This window comes from Sitophilus oryzae, unplaced genomic scaffold (assembly GCF_002938485.1).
Source record: "Sitophilus oryzae breed Bouriz unplaced genomic scaffold, Soryzae_2.0 scaffold_1373_pilon_pilon, whole genome shotgun sequence".
Classification (NCBI taxonomy): Eukaryota; Metazoa; Arthropoda; class Insecta; order Coleoptera; family Curculionidae; genus Sitophilus; species Sitophilus oryzae.
In genome coordinates, this window is record NW_022146030.1 from 818,280 (window position 1) to 835,551 (window position 17,272).

Sequence of the window (17,272 nt, forward strand, 5' to 3'; positions counted from 1 at the left end):
GAGTACAAATAAATAAACACTGTTATAAAGGAAGTCTAGGGTATTTCCGAGGTGTCTCACTATTGGGATTACATGTACATGTTCTTGGCAGTCGCTGGCAGCCAGTCGCTGGCAGCCTTACGACAGTCGCCTATAATAGTTACCCGGCAGTCATAGGCAATCTTCTTCGCAGTCATTGGCAGTCGCTTTGCAGTAAAATTATATTTTGGCAGAACAGGATGTTCCATCTCGGTTGAAATCATACGGTATATCCTTTATTACTGAAGATAGAAGAGTGTGGTTTGCACAAACCTGTCCCACTTTTTGTCAAACGGAAGATACCGGAAACACAATTTTCATAGCCCTCTTTGGTTCTAAGCTACAATTATACCGTTTACACTCATCACTACTTTGCCATTCTGTCTTATTATTTGTAGAGCAGTACTTATGTGTTTCAGGAAATAGTGTTCTTGTACGCCTAACGACAGCAAGGCTTTTAGCGGTTTCATCTGAAAAAGTATTTTTGCCATACATCGATGCAAAATCGACTACAAGTCTATCAGGAGTAAATAGCAAAATTTTTTTAAACCCTCCGGATTTGTTTTTTTCTCTAACTAACTGCTTTATTTGACAAGTTCTTGTAAATGGGATCATCTGTTTATCAACGGCTATTACATTTTCCTTTAGTAGCTGTAAACATTCCGGGCTTAATTTTTCTAAAACAGGATGTACTTTTCAAAATTTGTCAATTTTTTATTGTGCGATGCTACCATCAACTACAACTTTTAAATTACTTTTTACAAAAAAATATAATGGTATTTAATCTACAATAGCTGCCACTTAAACAAACTATACCAAAAATATAATCACTCAAACTAAACCGAACATTTAAAAAAAATAGTGTTAATCCTTAATGGTGTTAATGGTTAACGGAACGTGTAGCTAGAGTTCAAAATACAATAATATTTATTTTTAATTTTAAAGGCTATATCATATTAAATACATCCATTATTGAAATTCAAACAATTCACAGGTATTTCTTACAGGTGGGGTTATAAATGTCGAAATGATGGAGACGTCAAAATTTTTGATAGAAGATTTTTGTTGTATATCAAAATTATCGGCATGTTACCGGTAACGGCCAATGTCCCGTTAGCTTTAGGCTCAGTAATAGTTAGAAGATTGATCGATTCCTACACAGGACGTCTGGTTAGTACCCCTTTACTTGATTACTTTATTAGCAACTATAGCAATAATATAGCAAAGATAAATATACCGGAGTTTATTTAAATTAATTATTACGCGGTTTTTAATTTCTTTTGATTATTTGTCACTTAGGCATAGTCTGATAACAAAAAAACAATGGTTTATAAGAATCTTAGCTGAAATATTAGTATTACTGTAATTAATTTAGTTATTGCATTACAACAAAGCAGTAAAAATGTTATAAAATTGATAGACATTACAACAATTCCGCTTCTTCATAAGTGCTGAAATAACCTGTGCATTCGGTTCTGTAGAACTGTAGAGGTGATAAATCCAGAAAAACTCGTTTAGGACAATATAAACACCGATATTTAGAGGCAGTATTAAGTCTGGTGTACAGATGGCCAACGAAATTCTGCCAGCCTAACAGATACAACAACTTGTACAAAGGTATACTTCCGTATGTCAAAAGAAATTTATGTTATTCCACAGTATGCAAATGAAAATAACATATAAATAGAATCTATTGCTTTCGGTCGGAGAGTAAATCCGCTAACAATGCTGAAAGCCCTAGCAAGTCAAACGGTATCGCCAAATTTGACTTTTTTCCTTGTGATTCAAGTAAGTATAATCTGGACTTTAGGGTTTTATTAGATTAAAGGAAGAAAGAAGGATAATAAATTTGCTGCTGTCAAAACCCACACTAGAAAACGAACCTAAACATTGGTTCACAATTATCCATACGAATAGATACTGGAGAAAGACATTCATTGCAAATAGCAAGTGAATAGATACCATTACCACTTTATACAGGGTGGTCCGAACTGTATTCCAGAAATTTCGGCAGCATATTCTACAGATCAAAATAAGTAAAAAAGTTAGTGTAAATGTATGTCCTAAAATGCTTAGTTTCGGAGATACAGGGTGTAGAAGTTTCATTTTTATTTCGATTTTTTCCAAATAATTTCTGAAGTAACGTCATTATTTGGATGAAAATTGGTATCTGGGAGTTTTGTAACACGAGAAATTTGATTTTGATGTCAAAATTACCCCTATTTGTAGGGGGCGCCACCTACATGTGTTTTAACTGTTTTGAAGAGTAATAACTTTTCGACCGTACCTGTATTTACTTTTGAACTGTTACCACAGAATCCCTAAATATAATTTTTTTTATAACGGACTTTATTATAACGGGATTGGTTTGCAAATATCTAAAAGCTTGCATTGTTAAAGCATTTTCCAGATGTACGACACTGTTATAGTTGCCACGATATATTTCATATTTTAAAAAATCCCCAAAATCAAAAATCGAGAACGGACGAATCCGGGAATCAGGAAGGCCATCATATGGGTCCATTGGTTCAATTCACTGATTTCAGAAATAATAATTTAACAAAATTCTAATATTTTCAAAGTTGTTAGGGTAAGCTCCATCTTGCTGAAAGTATACTTCAGGTAAATTAGCTAAAGGAATATCTAAAAGCTCCGGTACGATAGCTTTCAAGATTTACAAATAGCGGTAAAGAGTTAAGTTTCCTTAATATATAAATAATTTATTAATGTTGTTGACACCTGTTTTTCCTGCTGATTTACCAAATATGTTATTAGATCATTGTAGATACATATCTTCGTACTATTAATAATATGTCCACCATACGCGGAAATATTATGCAAGTTCTAAATTTCTTTCGATTTTCTTTGACCTCTTTTTCCTGCTCATTTACCCAATATTTTATTAGATCATTGTAGATACACATCTCCGTACTATTTATAACATAGCCACCATAAACGCAAATATTATGCAGCTTCTAAATTTCTTTCTATTTTCTTTATTAATCACATGTTTTTCGTGCCGATTTTTACTCAATATTTTATTAGATCATTTTAGATACATATCTTCGTACTATTTATAATATGGCCACCCAAAACGGAAATATTATGCAAGTTCTAAATTTTCAATTTTTTTTATTGGTCGCCTGTTTTTCCTGCTGATTTACCAAATATTTTATTAGATCATTGTACATGCACATCTCCGTACTATTTATAACATAGCCACCATAAACGGAAATATTATGCAGATTCTAAATTTCTTTCTATTTTCTTTATTATTCACCTGTTTTTCCTGCAGATTTTTACTCAATATTTTATTAGATCATTGTAGATACATATTTTCGTATATTTATAACATGGCTAACATATTCGGAATATTATGCAGGTTCTAAATTTCTTTCGATTTTTTTTATTGCTCACCTGTTTTTCCTGCTGATTTACCCAGTATTTTATTAAATCATTGTAATACATATCTTCGTACTATTTGTAACATGGCCACCATAAACGGAAATATATTATGCAAGTTCTAAATTTTTTTTCGATTTTTTTTATCAGTCACTTAGATCATTATGTAGATACATATCTTCATACTATCCTTATATATGTATTTTTAAAATAGATCAATCTAAGACGTTTATGGACTAAGACTACTAGATGGCAGGACTGTATTATTTTTATTTTACTACAGAAAAATACTCGAAAAAATATTTTGTTACTCTGAATTTTGAAGCGACCAATAAAAACAGAGAAAATAAAAATCGATAATCTTCGGACTGTGTGAATTGGTTACTAAGATACTGTTTACCTATTCGATATGCTATAAAAGCTAGTAATTATACAATTCGACCATTGTAAATACCCGACAAATTCCGCAAGGCCGACGAGGCCGATTATTTTAACTGATAACAAAAGTTTGAGCAAAAGTTTGCTTAGAAAATTTTTGAGATATTTTTTTCTTTCTGAATGCACATTTTAAAGTATTTTATATTCTTTGTCCGCTTGATCTATTATACTGGTAGCACGTATCAAAGTTCTGTTCCTTCTAGTTTAAAAAAAAATCATGTTTCTTTGTAGTTGTAGTGTGAAATTAGATTAATTTGTTAAGTTTAATTATGTGTTTAGTGTAGAATAACAATTGAAATAAAAATGAAACTTCTAGTATCTCCGAAACTAAGCATTTTAAGACATACATTTATACGACCTTTTTTACATATTTTTATCTGTAGCATATGCTGCCGAAGTTTTCGAAATACAATTCGGACCACCCTGTATAATATACTAATACCTTGGTTTTAGACCAGCAATTTAAAACACAATAATTAAAAGTTGTTTTTATTTCTTACGTACGTTTCGACCATTCTTAGTTCTTCTATAGAAAATTATAATTATTGTCAATATTGTCATTATTGTCTTTTTATTTTCTTGAGTCTGACATGTACTAGTAATGTGGTTGTTTGTTATTATTTAATATGTTATGTGTAGTACTTCACTAAATTTTGTGTTTTAAATTGCTGATCTAAAACCAAGAATAAATCCCAACTAAATATACAAAAGGTCAAAGAAAAAATTAGATTTATAAATATACTAATATCGTGACACAAAATTATTTTAGTTATTTTAAAAGAAAATTTGTAACTTTGTAATTTTGAAAGAAAACTTATTCTTTTATTCCTGTTCTAAGCAGATGTATTATATATCTGCTGTAAGTATATAAAATATGTATTTAATATATGTACACTTAAAAATATCTGCCACACAGTGCCATGAGCCTACGGTGGTCTAAGTGATGAGCCTACGGCGGTAAAAGAATAAGTTCTCTAATTTATAAGGAAGTTAGACAGGGTGTTTCAAAAAACGTGTGAAATCTCTCGATCGAAATCGACAAAATATCAAGTTACAACTTTTAAACAACATTAAACGACACACAATTTTGCTAAAAAGAGAAAAAAATTTCGAGGTACAATGTTTAGAGAAGATTAGTTATAGAAAAATATTCCTGTAATAACCCATATACAGATCGCTGGTGAATCTATCGACACTTATTGGTATTAAAATATGTAGCACGTATAGCAACTTTTATTATAACCTGCCTCAAAATTGGGAGGAAATTATAAAATAAATCGAAGAAAAATGATAACTTTAACCCCCCTGCAGCTACTGTAGAGACAAAGCAGTATCGAACTGATATAAAAATACATTATATCTTTATGTGTTGGAATCACGAAAGAGGCATGTTTTTTGAAAAAAACTTTCAAGATACGAAACCATGCTTATGATATCGAGCATTCGGTTGTTAATTCTTTGCGGTACAAATTTAAATACTCAAGCTATAAGGATCGTCATGTTATTATTTAATAGAAGATCAATAATTGTTAACAAATCTAAATTTAATATCTTTCAGCCTTTGGCCATAGCAGCGGCCCAAACTGTGCCCTCGACATCAACAATTGCCCTGTTCTCCGGAGCTTTGTTTTGCCTATACCACCAGCTTCGTAAAGGTACTTTGGTGAAAATTGGTGTGGGAAAAACAATTTCATCATTAATAAAGAACTCAAGACACACCATTCAGTAAGTAATTCACTATTGTATCATATTATAGGAGAAACTTTTAGAGCGTCATATTAAATTTCAATCTTGCAGAAAATGTTGCCCAACATTTATTTCAATATGCTAATTCTGTAGATCAACACAATACCAGATGCGTCTCAAAAGTTAGGCTCACCCCTATAACTACTTTATTTTTTCAAATAAAAAAACGAGATTTAGTAAGTTAATATACGACATAAATTAGGATTGATTAACGTATTCAATTGTTTTGGGTCACTCCCTGTTTTACCGGAAATTACTCCAACTTTTGATTTTTAAACGGCACCCTCGGTATTTTTTGCTTTCATTATTAGCTTATTTTTGAGCCTATCGCTCCACTTATCGGCGCTTGGATGAATGAAGTCCTGCTTTTATATCTAATTTATCTTTTATATCTTTATTTTATCTTTTATGTCTGATCGAATCACAAATGAGGAAATAATGAGATGTACTTTTATATGAATTAACTCGTATAACTAGTAATAACTAATAACTACTTAATAAGAAAAATTGTCGTGATTAATTATATTGCATACAGAGTTTTGAAACCGTCAGCTTATAAAGTTTTAATCTGCACCACCAACAAGCGTCTCTAGCAAAACAACTATTTAGAAAGGATATTATGAAACACTGCATAATTTAAAAAATGTCTACACCTCCTGTGTGTCTCTTCATCTCACCAATAAAGTTCTATGGGTATTTCGCTACTGCAAGAAAATCTACAAAATGAAATAACTATTTTTTGTAAACACTGCTGCGTTAACCCAACGGAGACTAATTGTTATAGTAAACGCCATGAATGTTTGGGAGTGATTCATCGGTCGCTACCATAAAGTTCTATGGGTATTTCGCTACTGCAAGAAAATCTACAAAATGAAATAACTATTTTTTGTAAACACTGCTGCGTTAACCCAACGGAGACTAATTGTTATAGTAAACGCCATGAATGTTTGGGAGTGATTCATCGGTCGCTACCATGTGAACTAATCTGTTCAAGGTCACATAAAACTTAATTCCGCTGCCGCGCCGTTTCAAGTCATATAATAATCAATATATAATCTGTTGTAATTTGTTGTTTTAACTGTCAAAGTCTTGTCAAAACATATATTTGGTTATAAATATAAAACGGAATGCCCCATTGGTCGCACTGCGAGCACACCAATGGACTGACGCACAAAAACGAATCATTCAAAGAAACGCGATATAGTATCGTATTTGTCAATTACGCTAACATTTTAGAATAAGTAAGAGGAGCGCAGGCAGATGATTAGACCGGGCCTTTAAAAACCTACGTCTGCGGTAAAAATTTACGTTTTTAATGTAAAAATGATTGCGCGCGTGTCGATTCTTCATCAAGCGATGAATCACTCCCAAACATTCGTGGCGTTTACTATAGTGGCGATTAAGAAATTTTTCTAACAGACAAAAAAATGTTTTCTTTCCGTCGTCGCGTCAGAAGCAAAAAAATATAAAGAACAAAGGTATATACTATTAAAAAAGCCTCTTTTATTTTTATTTTAGAGGCTATCGCTTGGCGACATTCACAAATCTAATGGTGCGTTTAGACTTGAGCACGCACGAGCTGAGCGTGCGCGCACGGCATTTGTTCGCGCTCTCGGCTCCGTTCAAATTAAAAACTTATTTTTCGATGAATGAAGTGATCCATTTGTGCGCGTACAGCAGAGTTGTGTTGGCGAAAATAATGGACGACCAAGAAATAGTCGAGGCTGCAGTCATTGTTATGCACAGCTTAATTATTAAAAAGAACAAAATTCGAAAACATCGTCGCTGGTGGCAAACCCAAATTTTTAGAAATCGATATAATTTACTGCAACAATTTATTAGTGTCTGAGGAGGGCTATGATCAGTTCAAAAACTTTACAAGAATGACCAAGCCTGACTTTGAATATTTACAAAATTTAATAACACCAAAAATTACGAACAAAAGATACAAATTTTAGAATAGCAATTTCATTAATATCGACATATTCAATATTTATTTTATTTACAAGGTTTTGCCATGCTTTGGCCATGCGTTATATTTTTTTGATTTTTTAATTATACAAAGAATGTTTAACATCCCATAATATAGGCAACTTTTCATATTTTTCAATTAATAATACAATGTACTTAAACAGCCGTTAAACGGTAGCCTACTAAAATGCCGTTAATAGATATTGTGACGTCGTTCATGTCGGCGGAAAGTAATGCCTAGCCTTAAGCATTCTGCAAGAGCACCTGTGGGTCAGTGGCTGAGACTATCGCTTCGTAAGCGAATAGTCCGTGGTTCAAATCTCACGCCGACCAAGACTTTTTTATATATTTTTTGCTTATAGCGTGATCTTATTGCATTGGTTTCACTCTTTTTAGTTGGATTGGTTCAGTTATTTGACGGGTTGGTTAGCATGGTTATTTGGAGGGTGTTAATTCATTGGTTAATTGGTTATTTGGTGGGGTTGGTTGTTTTTTACTAATTTATATTTGTTTTTTATATTTTTTATCAGTGTCGAGGTTAGTTGCGTTGGTTAAGTTGGTTATTTAGTGGGGTGGATAGCGTTGGTTAGTCCTTATAAAATTTCTATATTTCATAAAGCCGTCAAGTGCGTCACATCAACGACGTCATACCTATTAACGGCATTTTAGTAAGCTACCGTTTAACGTCAGTTTAAGTACAGCCTTAATAATAACGAAGATTCATTGATCCACTCCATAATTTTAATAAAGAAAACGAAAAAAAAATACACACGCACGCACGAACGCAGACAAAACAAATTGCCGGTCCAAATTGAGCACGGACCAAAAACCGACACCAGACGGCTCACGTTCGCGGCTGCTCGCGCACAGACAGTTTCAGAGTGAGCGTGCGCGCACAGCCGTTTACACTTGAGCATTCGCGGAGGATCAGTGCGTGCGTGCTCAAGTCTAAACGCACCATAAGATTTGTCAGCATTCATGGGGCACAGGGCACAGAATAGATTTTAACAATGCAAAAATTATAATGAAAGAAGACTTAGCCTCTAAAAGAAAAATAAAATAAGCTTTAATCGTAGAGAAAGTTTGAAGCTTTTTGGCTTTACCTTATTAAGTAATTGTTATCAGGTAGTAATTACTGATATTGAAGTTTAATTTGATATAATGTCATTTTTACAGAACGTCAGCGGTTTTTGTACACGTATCTGTTTTAAAAAAACTAAAGTGTTCTCGAATAGTTGCATTTAGATATTTTAAATAGTTTTTAATTTTATTTCTTTGTTCTTTGTATTTTTTTGCTTCCGACCACGGAAGGAGATATACTTTCCGAAACGTTAAGAATTTTTTTGTCCGTTAGGCAAATTTGTTTATCAGTAAACCACTGCTGACAGTTATTAGTCTCCTAGGATTAACGCCCAGCAGTGTTTTCAGAAAATAACTATTTTATTTTAGATTTTCTTGCAGTAGCGAAATACCCAGAGGACTTTTTTGGAGAGACTGCATAATTTGAAAGGAGGCAAAATGTTTTTTTATCCTAACATAGATAGAAATAATAATTTAATTGGTATTTATAATTTTATAGTGTTAAATCCCAATAAAACCGGTTTGCATAAAAATAACGCTTTTATTACATTGTTTCTTTTATATAATATACCTCGGTCTCGGCCTCGGCCTAGAGACTAGATATCCAGTTTCGGTCGGACCTTACTCACGACGCTCGAGTAAATCCCTATTTAACAACTTGGGTTCCTTTACTATTTTGTATAAATAAACTAAATAATTTCTAGATATTCTCCTCAATTTTAAATCAATATTTTCATAAATTTTACGCTTAGCATTCGGGATTATAAACCATCTTCAGATCCTACTATTTTACCGTTGTCAGCGTAGGGATATCCCCATTAGTTTTTTATGATCTCTGATTCTACAATAAATATTAAAATAAAACATTTTCTTTCAGACGTAGAATAAAAAATAAATCATGGTTTTTACGAAACGTAGATGCGTGTCGTAGAAAATGCACGGAAGCTATGCACAAGATTGCATGCCATTCGAAAGATTCCATAGAAGAAATGCCTGATGAAACAGGAGTATTAACAGATACAAGTAGTTTACCTACTTTAAAACATAACATTATAAATCAATCCCGTCCTTATCATGGTTCTTCTAAACATCAGCATCCAGATAATCCAATTGAAAATTTGTACAGGTAAGATGCGAAAAAAGTGTCGATCCCTTGGACCATTCCTGATGTTTCTTATATAAAATGGCGTCCTGAAACTTGATACAACTCTCGTTTCCTTCTACCACCCAACATTTTCGGAAGATCCTCTCTCTCTCTTTTTTATCAATTTTCGATAACAATAATTGTATTACAATGAATTTAATTTGAAGAGGCAAAAAGAATCTACCGTGCCCCCATCAAGTCGAGCACAACCGTACCATCCTTTTCTCGAAGATATTAGTGGCACTTTTGCCCACCCTATAACTTCTTTGTGGATAAAGCAAGAATATTAATTTTCACTAAACATGAGGACATACTAGACCCGGCTAGATTACCAAAATATCTAGTAATTATACCTTATAGTTTATAAATTATAATATATATACAATATAAATTATTGCTTGTCAAATTTCTTTAATTTCGACATTGACTTCCTGACACATCATCAAAATTCTAAGATACTTCTAGATGTGTCACAAACTTTAAATTTTGAATTTTAGGCTTTAAGCTTCATTCAGAACGTCCGAATTAGTGCAATAAATTAGTGGTTTCAATTAGCGTAGAAGTTTGTTCCTGTAATTTGAATGTAAGCATTCAGAACGTCAAAATTGGTGGTCGGAATTTTCAGTTAATGGAAAAAGTTAACAAACTTTATCTTTTCCACTAGTTATACTTCAAAATTTGCGACGAATATCATTAAGCTTCATTCAGAACTTCGCAATTAGTGAAATAAATTAATCGTGTCAATTACACTTTATACTTTTTAGTTTACGATCATTCACAATGTCTAATAAAACACAATTAAAATTAATAGAATACCCTAGCAACAGCTTCCAGTAGTCAGTTGTATCCATAGAGAAAGCCTAATATTTAGCTGATAAAACAATTAACTTTTGATTGCTAACCACATTTTTCTTTTGACAGGTGATAATCAAAGGCCAAAATGACATTCCTCGCAAATTTTGAAGCATAATTAGTAGAAAAGTTGAAAGTTTGTTAACTTTTTCCACTAATTGAAAAGTCCTACCACTAATTTTAACGTTTTGAATGCTTATGCTTACATTCAAATTAGAGGAACAAACTTGTACGCTAATTGAAACCACTAATTTATTCCACTAATTGTGAAGTTCTGAATGATGCTTAAAGCTTATAACCAAAGAAAAATGTTTATTAATAAAGCAATTTTTTAGCTTTAACCTGACGATAAGATATTGTCTGTCGGGACCAACCGATCGTGGGCGAGAGTTTTCTGAAAACATTCTCCGAAATTTTACAATAGTTTCTATATACTCTTACTAGCGTGTACCAGCGACTTCGTTCGCGTCGAATTAATCATTTGTAATGGTGATGATAAAGCAAAGCAAGAATTTCCATTAACATACAAACTGGATAAAATTTTCTCACATTTATGTCAGCATGAGAAAAAACAATATGGCGATATTATTATATAACTTGGTAATATTTGAGGGGTTGTTTCATCTCGTTGGAATTTGACTTTCGAAAAATCCGTTTGCCAAAAATAAGCTTTTTACGTCAAGCAGTTTAAGCAGAATCGTGGTTAAGAAATTACCCATCTTTTTGGAACACCCTGTATGATTTTTAAAAAAATTTCAAAATATGTAAAAAAAACAAATAAATTATGCTTGTCCAAGCGTTTTCCCGAAAGACTAACCGTTTTTTAAATATCAAATATTGTAATATTTCAGGGGCGTTTTCACCCTCTTGGAATTTGAGATTCGGGAAACTTCCCCTTATGGAACCTCTACATCCCACAGTCATTCCATTTGCCAAAAATCAGCTTTAAACCTCAAGCAGTTTAAGCAGAATGATAATTGAGTGATTACTTAATGGTCATATTTTAATATCCGAAAAACTCACCGGTTTTTAAATAAAAAATATTTTAATATTTGAGGGATAGTTTCACCTCCTTAGAATTCGAGTTTCGAAAAATCCCTTCTTGTTGAACCTCTACACCCTAAAGTGAATCTGTTTTCCAAAAATCAGCTTTTTACGTCAAGCGCTTTAAGCAGAATCGTGATTAATCAATGACCAGATTTTTCGAAACACCCCGTATACATTTTTAAAAAATCTTAAAATATGTAAAAAAACAAAATAAAATATACGTGTTTAAACGTTTTTTCGGAAACTTGACCGTTTTTTAAATAAAAACTATTGTAATATTTGAGGGGTGGTTTCACCCTCTTGGAACTGGAATTTCGAAAAATCCCTTCTTATCGAACCTCTACACCCTAGAATCAACCTGTATGCCAAAATTGAGCTTCTTACGTTGAGTGGTTTGAGCAGGATCGTGATTAATCAGTATGTCAGCCACTGAAGGATTTTATATATTAGTCTACGTATAGCAACATGTTGCATTATTATGTTGCTATACACTTACATCTTTATTAATTATTTCTAGAGATGCGAAATGAAATATATAAAAAATAAGTAAAAAATAATCGATTTTATTACAATTTCAGCGGGAAATACCCCCCTAACCTAACCTAACCCCCCTAAAACCATACCGCCTTTCTACAAAAGTTTATGTTTTCAGAACACGTAAAATCTCTAATATGTATATTTTTAGAAACCAGTCATTTAATAATAGAAAAATTTGTCCACGCAATAATGAATATGTGCAATCAAAAAAGCAACAACCAGCAGCGAAAGCGCTTAACAGACCGATCACTAGAAATTTTGTGAAAAGTAATATCGCTGACAACAGTGGAGACTGCACAACAAGGTAAGAAATTTTCAAATTGCCCTCCTTTGATAAAAGAGTTAAAATGTTTTGTTACCTAATTTGTTAAGAAACAATGTTGATTACTATAACAATATAAATGAATCCAGTTCACAATATCCGGATGTTAAAAATGGCAGTCGTACTCTGTAATACGAGCCCTAACAACTATATGTTGGGACAAGGTCATATTTTGGAATTATTGCCCTGGCTTTTTAAAATGACTGAAAAATATATGTTTCATTTTTTAAATATAAACAACTTGACAATATTTTTATGAATTTGTAAATCAATCCATATTTACAGTAGCAGATTTTGTTCATAAAAGGACAAATTTGCTGACAACTAAATGTTGGGACAAGTATTTTTAAATAATTAATATCATCATAGGCGGCTTTGCTATAAAAGTCACAAATGTCGCAAACTGTTTACTTCAGCATTGACAGCTTGTAAGTGACTCGATACTTTGAGTAGTGAGATTTACTGTTGTTATTTTTTTTTTTTTTTAATTTTCAATTTTGTTAATTATTTAATTCAAAGTAATGGTCCGTGGAAAAGCTACAAATCAAAAACTACGCGAAATTATCATTCGTCAATACAGTACGGGAAAAACAATTCGAAAAATTTCTGATGATTTAAGTATTCCAAAAACCACGGTCTTTAATATAATAAAAAAATACGGCGAATCTGCCAATGTAGACGTTAGAGGTAAAAGTTCGGGAAGGCCAAAAGTTGTATCTCGAATTTTAGTAAAAATTTGCGAGAAGTCTGCGAGAAGAAGTACTCTTGGCGAAATAACAGTTAAATGGAATACTGTAAATGGTTTAAATATATCTACAGAATGTTGCCGAAAATATATCCATAAATGCGGTCTGGGGTTTTACAAGATAAACTTTATTTTGTGTGGATAATCAGTTACATGAATTATTGATACAAATTCTTATTTAGGCCAAAGAAAAACCGCTACTGACAGAAATTCAAAAGAAAAATCGCTACAATTGGGCAAAATCTAAATTATTGTGGACACAAAATGATTGGAATAAGGTCATATTTAGCGATGAGTCTAAATTTGATGTTTGCGTTGAAGATCATCGAAAACGAATAATACGAAATAAAGCAGAAGCTTTTCATAAAGATTACTTAAAGAGGGTTGTTAATAGTGATGAGTGAAATATCGGTAACTGTGACTTTGTCACTGATATTCTATAATCACAGTCACGGCCTGTGACTGATTTGAAAATAAACGGTGACTTGCTAAAGCGTGACGATTACAGTTAATTGTGATTTCTCTGGCAACGAGAAAATACTTCACAGAGCGGGACGTCGCGTGTCGCGAACGCAGCTGCCGATGGCGCCGGTCGTGACTCAGTTCACAGTCACGAGTCACGACGTACGTCTCATAGGATGGATATCTGACAAAGTGATCTAAAGACAGTGACTGTTAGAAGTGATTTAATTTTTTATGTATTTTATATTTTATTACTATTTTTTATCACTAGGAATCAGTTTGGTTCCTTTTTAGTTTAGCAGGTTTTTTTAAAGCCAAACATAAAGTTTTACCTTTATACTGTTTATTTTTTTTAGAAACTTCATTTTTTACATAGGTATTTCGTTTATTTTAATACAAAGGAAAATATTTGTTGTTTAATGTATTACTTATCTCGTGTTGTTAAGTTTCGTTCGTTATGGTTATGAGCATATTGCATATTTTATTCTTTTCCCGTTGGTTTCTTTTAATAAAAAAATTGTTTTATTTTTAATTTTTAATATACCTTTTACCCACTGTTTAGTGTTTTCTATTTCAGCGGCCTTGGATAAAGGACAAATAAAAATTAGTATAACAACAACAACAGAATCGTATCATTCGTATCGTATCTTATATTTTAGCCGTGATTGTGCTTTCGGATTCATAATCATAAAGTCGCAGTCACAGTTAAGAGTCACAGATAATACAAAGTCGCTGTCACAGGTAAGCCTGTGAACAGAAAATCACGGTTTGGCTCATCACTAGTTGTTAAATTTCCTAAGGGGATTATGGTTTGGGGTTGTATATCAGCAAGAGGTTTGGGCAAATTAAATTTTACAGATGGCACTGTTAACGCCCAAAAATATCAACATATACTTGAGACCTCACTTTTGCGTAGTGCTCAAGAATTGTTTCCAAACGAAGACTATATTTTCCAACAAGATGGAGCATCGTGCCAATCAGCAAAATCAACTAAAAATTGGTTCGGTAATAATAATATAAAAGTTCTATCCCATCCTGCAAATAGTCCGGACCTCAATGTTATTGAAACTGTGTGGCCATAAAATGAAGCAATATTTAAGAAACCACCCACAACGAACAATTTTTGATTTGCGGAACAAACTGCAGGAAATTTGGGATAATTTTTCTCCTCAAATGTGCCAATCTTTGGTAAATACAATGCCATTAAGGGCTCAGGCAGTTGTTAAGGCGAAAGATGATGTAACTCCGTATTAAACAATTTTCTTGTTGTGCTGTCCCAATATATAGTTGTCAGCAAATTTGGCTTGATTTTAGCAAAATAAGCTATTATCAAAAGTGATTTGTGTGCAAAGTTATAAAAATATAGTAAAATTGTCTAGATCATATTGTAATGTTTGAATTTAAAATAATAAACAAAATAAATTGAGTCGTTTTAACAAATTACTATTTTATTGCAAAAAAAGACCTTGTCCCAACATATAGTTGTTAGGGCTCGTAATATTCCATATAGATATAAAAGAATATACTGCTGGTACCAGATAAATTCGTGTCCCAAAAGTGAAAGAAACATTTGATATCAATTATCAATTAAACTTTTAGTTACATAATCAATTCATTGTTGCCAACCTTGGACATATTCGACGCCGGGCTGACTAACTGGAATTTTAAATTTCCCGCTGGGTATTCAGGTGGTAGCTCTGCTGTAAAAAATGTCAAATTGCCACATTTATTTATTTATTTCCTTACATTGCCATTCATTTTGACACTTTAGTTTTGTATTACCACAAAACATCCCCCTTTAGAACATTCGAGTTTTTGGTTTAAATAAATAGTGTTATCATACTTTAAGCATTAAAATGTTAACTAGTAGACATTTCAGTCGAACAACGTACAGCCTCGCCACAAAAACAAAAAGTATCATTTTTACTTCTAATAAAACAATACAGGGTGTCCCAGAAATAAGTGCAAGTATTTTAAGGGGTGGTAGATCTCGATAAAAGAAACATACTTTCTCTTTATCGTTTTTCAAATGTACAAAATAACGGTGTCATTTTACTTTGAGAATTTCCAAAAAAAAAGGATTTTTTGCTAAAATTTTGAGAACCACTGGATCTTTTCTGGATTGTCTTTCTTCCAAAAAAAGTTTCAAAAATTCCGAATTTTCAAAAAAAAAATTCGCGGAAAAGACCTCATAAGCGTGTTTCTGGGATTGAACTATACTACCAGTTAACAGACACCCTGTATATCTACTAATCTTCCTTCTTTTTAAATAACATATCTCTCTACTTTTATGCGTAGGCGTAAAAATACTGTGTTTAATTTTGCTTAGTAACAAAAAATACCCTTTTATATTGTCAATCACGTCACCAAACTGAATAAATTTCTGAGATTTAAAAAAAAATAATGTTATATATGTATATATAAATATGCTAAGACTAATTATTTCATATTGTATTTAATATAATTTTTATTTACTCGCACCCTAGGAAAACTATACTTTGATAAAATTTGCCTTCTAATCCAGTACTAATTTTGTTAATACGGCAATATCTTATGTTAAATTTTATAGTGGTTATATTTGAAACAAAACTGTTTTAAAATATTCACGATAAACTTTTATATAGGCTGTCTCCAAAAATACGTAAAAAAGATAATGACGACAATGACAAACAGAGAAGTCGAAGGGCCTTAATAAACAGAGAAGAGGAAGTGACACAATCAACGATCCCTCAGTCCAAGATGACCACGAGGATTGCCAAACAGTATTCAGAGAAAAACAGTCGGTTAACAAAAATCCAAAAAATAACCCGAAAAACACGAAGTGGAAGGGTTTATGCTTATAGGTTGTAAAATTTTAAAAGAAAATTCTTTGTTAATAAATATAAAGAAGTACAAACTTTGTTTTATTGTATTTAAGCAGTTAATAGAAAAATTTAAAACCGGTTAGGAATAATTGAAATAATTTTGCCTCGCATTAGCAAAGTGAGCGAAATCTTTTAGGTTTAAATTGCCAACAGACCCGACCCTCTACTGCTGACACTGAAAAATAAACGTCTTTAGTTTAGCTGACAATTGAAAATCGTGAAATTATGGGACAACAAACGGCATCATTGTCGGGTGCCAGAGTAGTTGACTAGTGGGACGTAGACGCAAGTGAAATATTCCTCATAAGGCAAAAAGCAGAGTACCGCTATCAGCTTACTGAGATTCCGGACGGTAAATACAGCACTTACCCAATGTCAACAATAGCCTAGATGCTTTTATTATCAGCATTTCCATTCTACGAGTTATATCTACCAACATAATGTAGCACTTAAAGAGGCCCTACACGCAACGATTTAATCTGCATAGTCAATAGCCCAATCACACAGGTCAGATCTTAAGACCAAATCGATAGCGATCTTTTCACATTATACGTTCAAATTTTATAAAGGATAATTTTGTCAGTTTACAGTTTAGTACAGCTGCCGCCAAATATGTGGCCTGTGCAGTTAAAAATATTAAAAAG

At 32.4% G+C, this 17,272-nt stretch overlaps 1 protein-coding gene across 1 annotated transcript; it reads left to right on the plus strand.

The window, feature by feature from the left end:
- Positions 1 to 1,040: 1,040 nt before the first annotated feature.
- LOC115875337 lies at positions 1,041 to 16,660 on the plus strand. The gene is made up of 5 exons (XM_030890761.1): positions 1,041 to 1,188; positions 5,417 to 5,583; positions 9,533 to 9,781; positions 12,384 to 12,539; positions 16,389 to 16,660. The coding sequence occupies exons 1-5, from the start codon at positions 1,105 to 1,107 to the stop codon at positions 16,612 to 16,614; spliced, it is 882 nt and encodes a 293-aa protein (XP_030746621.1). The 5' UTR covers positions 1,041 to 1,104; the 3' UTR covers positions 16,615 to 16,660.
- Positions 16,661 to 17,272: the final 612 nt, after the last annotated feature.

Bases quoted from the DNA above. Each gene is read 5' to 3' on its own strand.
- LOC115875337 (XM_030890761.1), top strand. From the start codon at position 1,105: ATGTTACCGGTAACGGCCAATGTCCCGTTAGCTTTAGGCTCAGTAATA. The intron at 5,584-9,532 runs GTAAGTAATTCA...ATTTTCTTTCAG, and splicing joins AACTCAAGACACACCATTCA to ACGTAGAATAAAAAATAAAT. The intron at 9,782-12,383 runs GTAAGATGCGAA...GTATATTTTTAG, and splicing joins CCAATTGAAAATTTGTACAG to AAACCAGTCATTTAATAATA.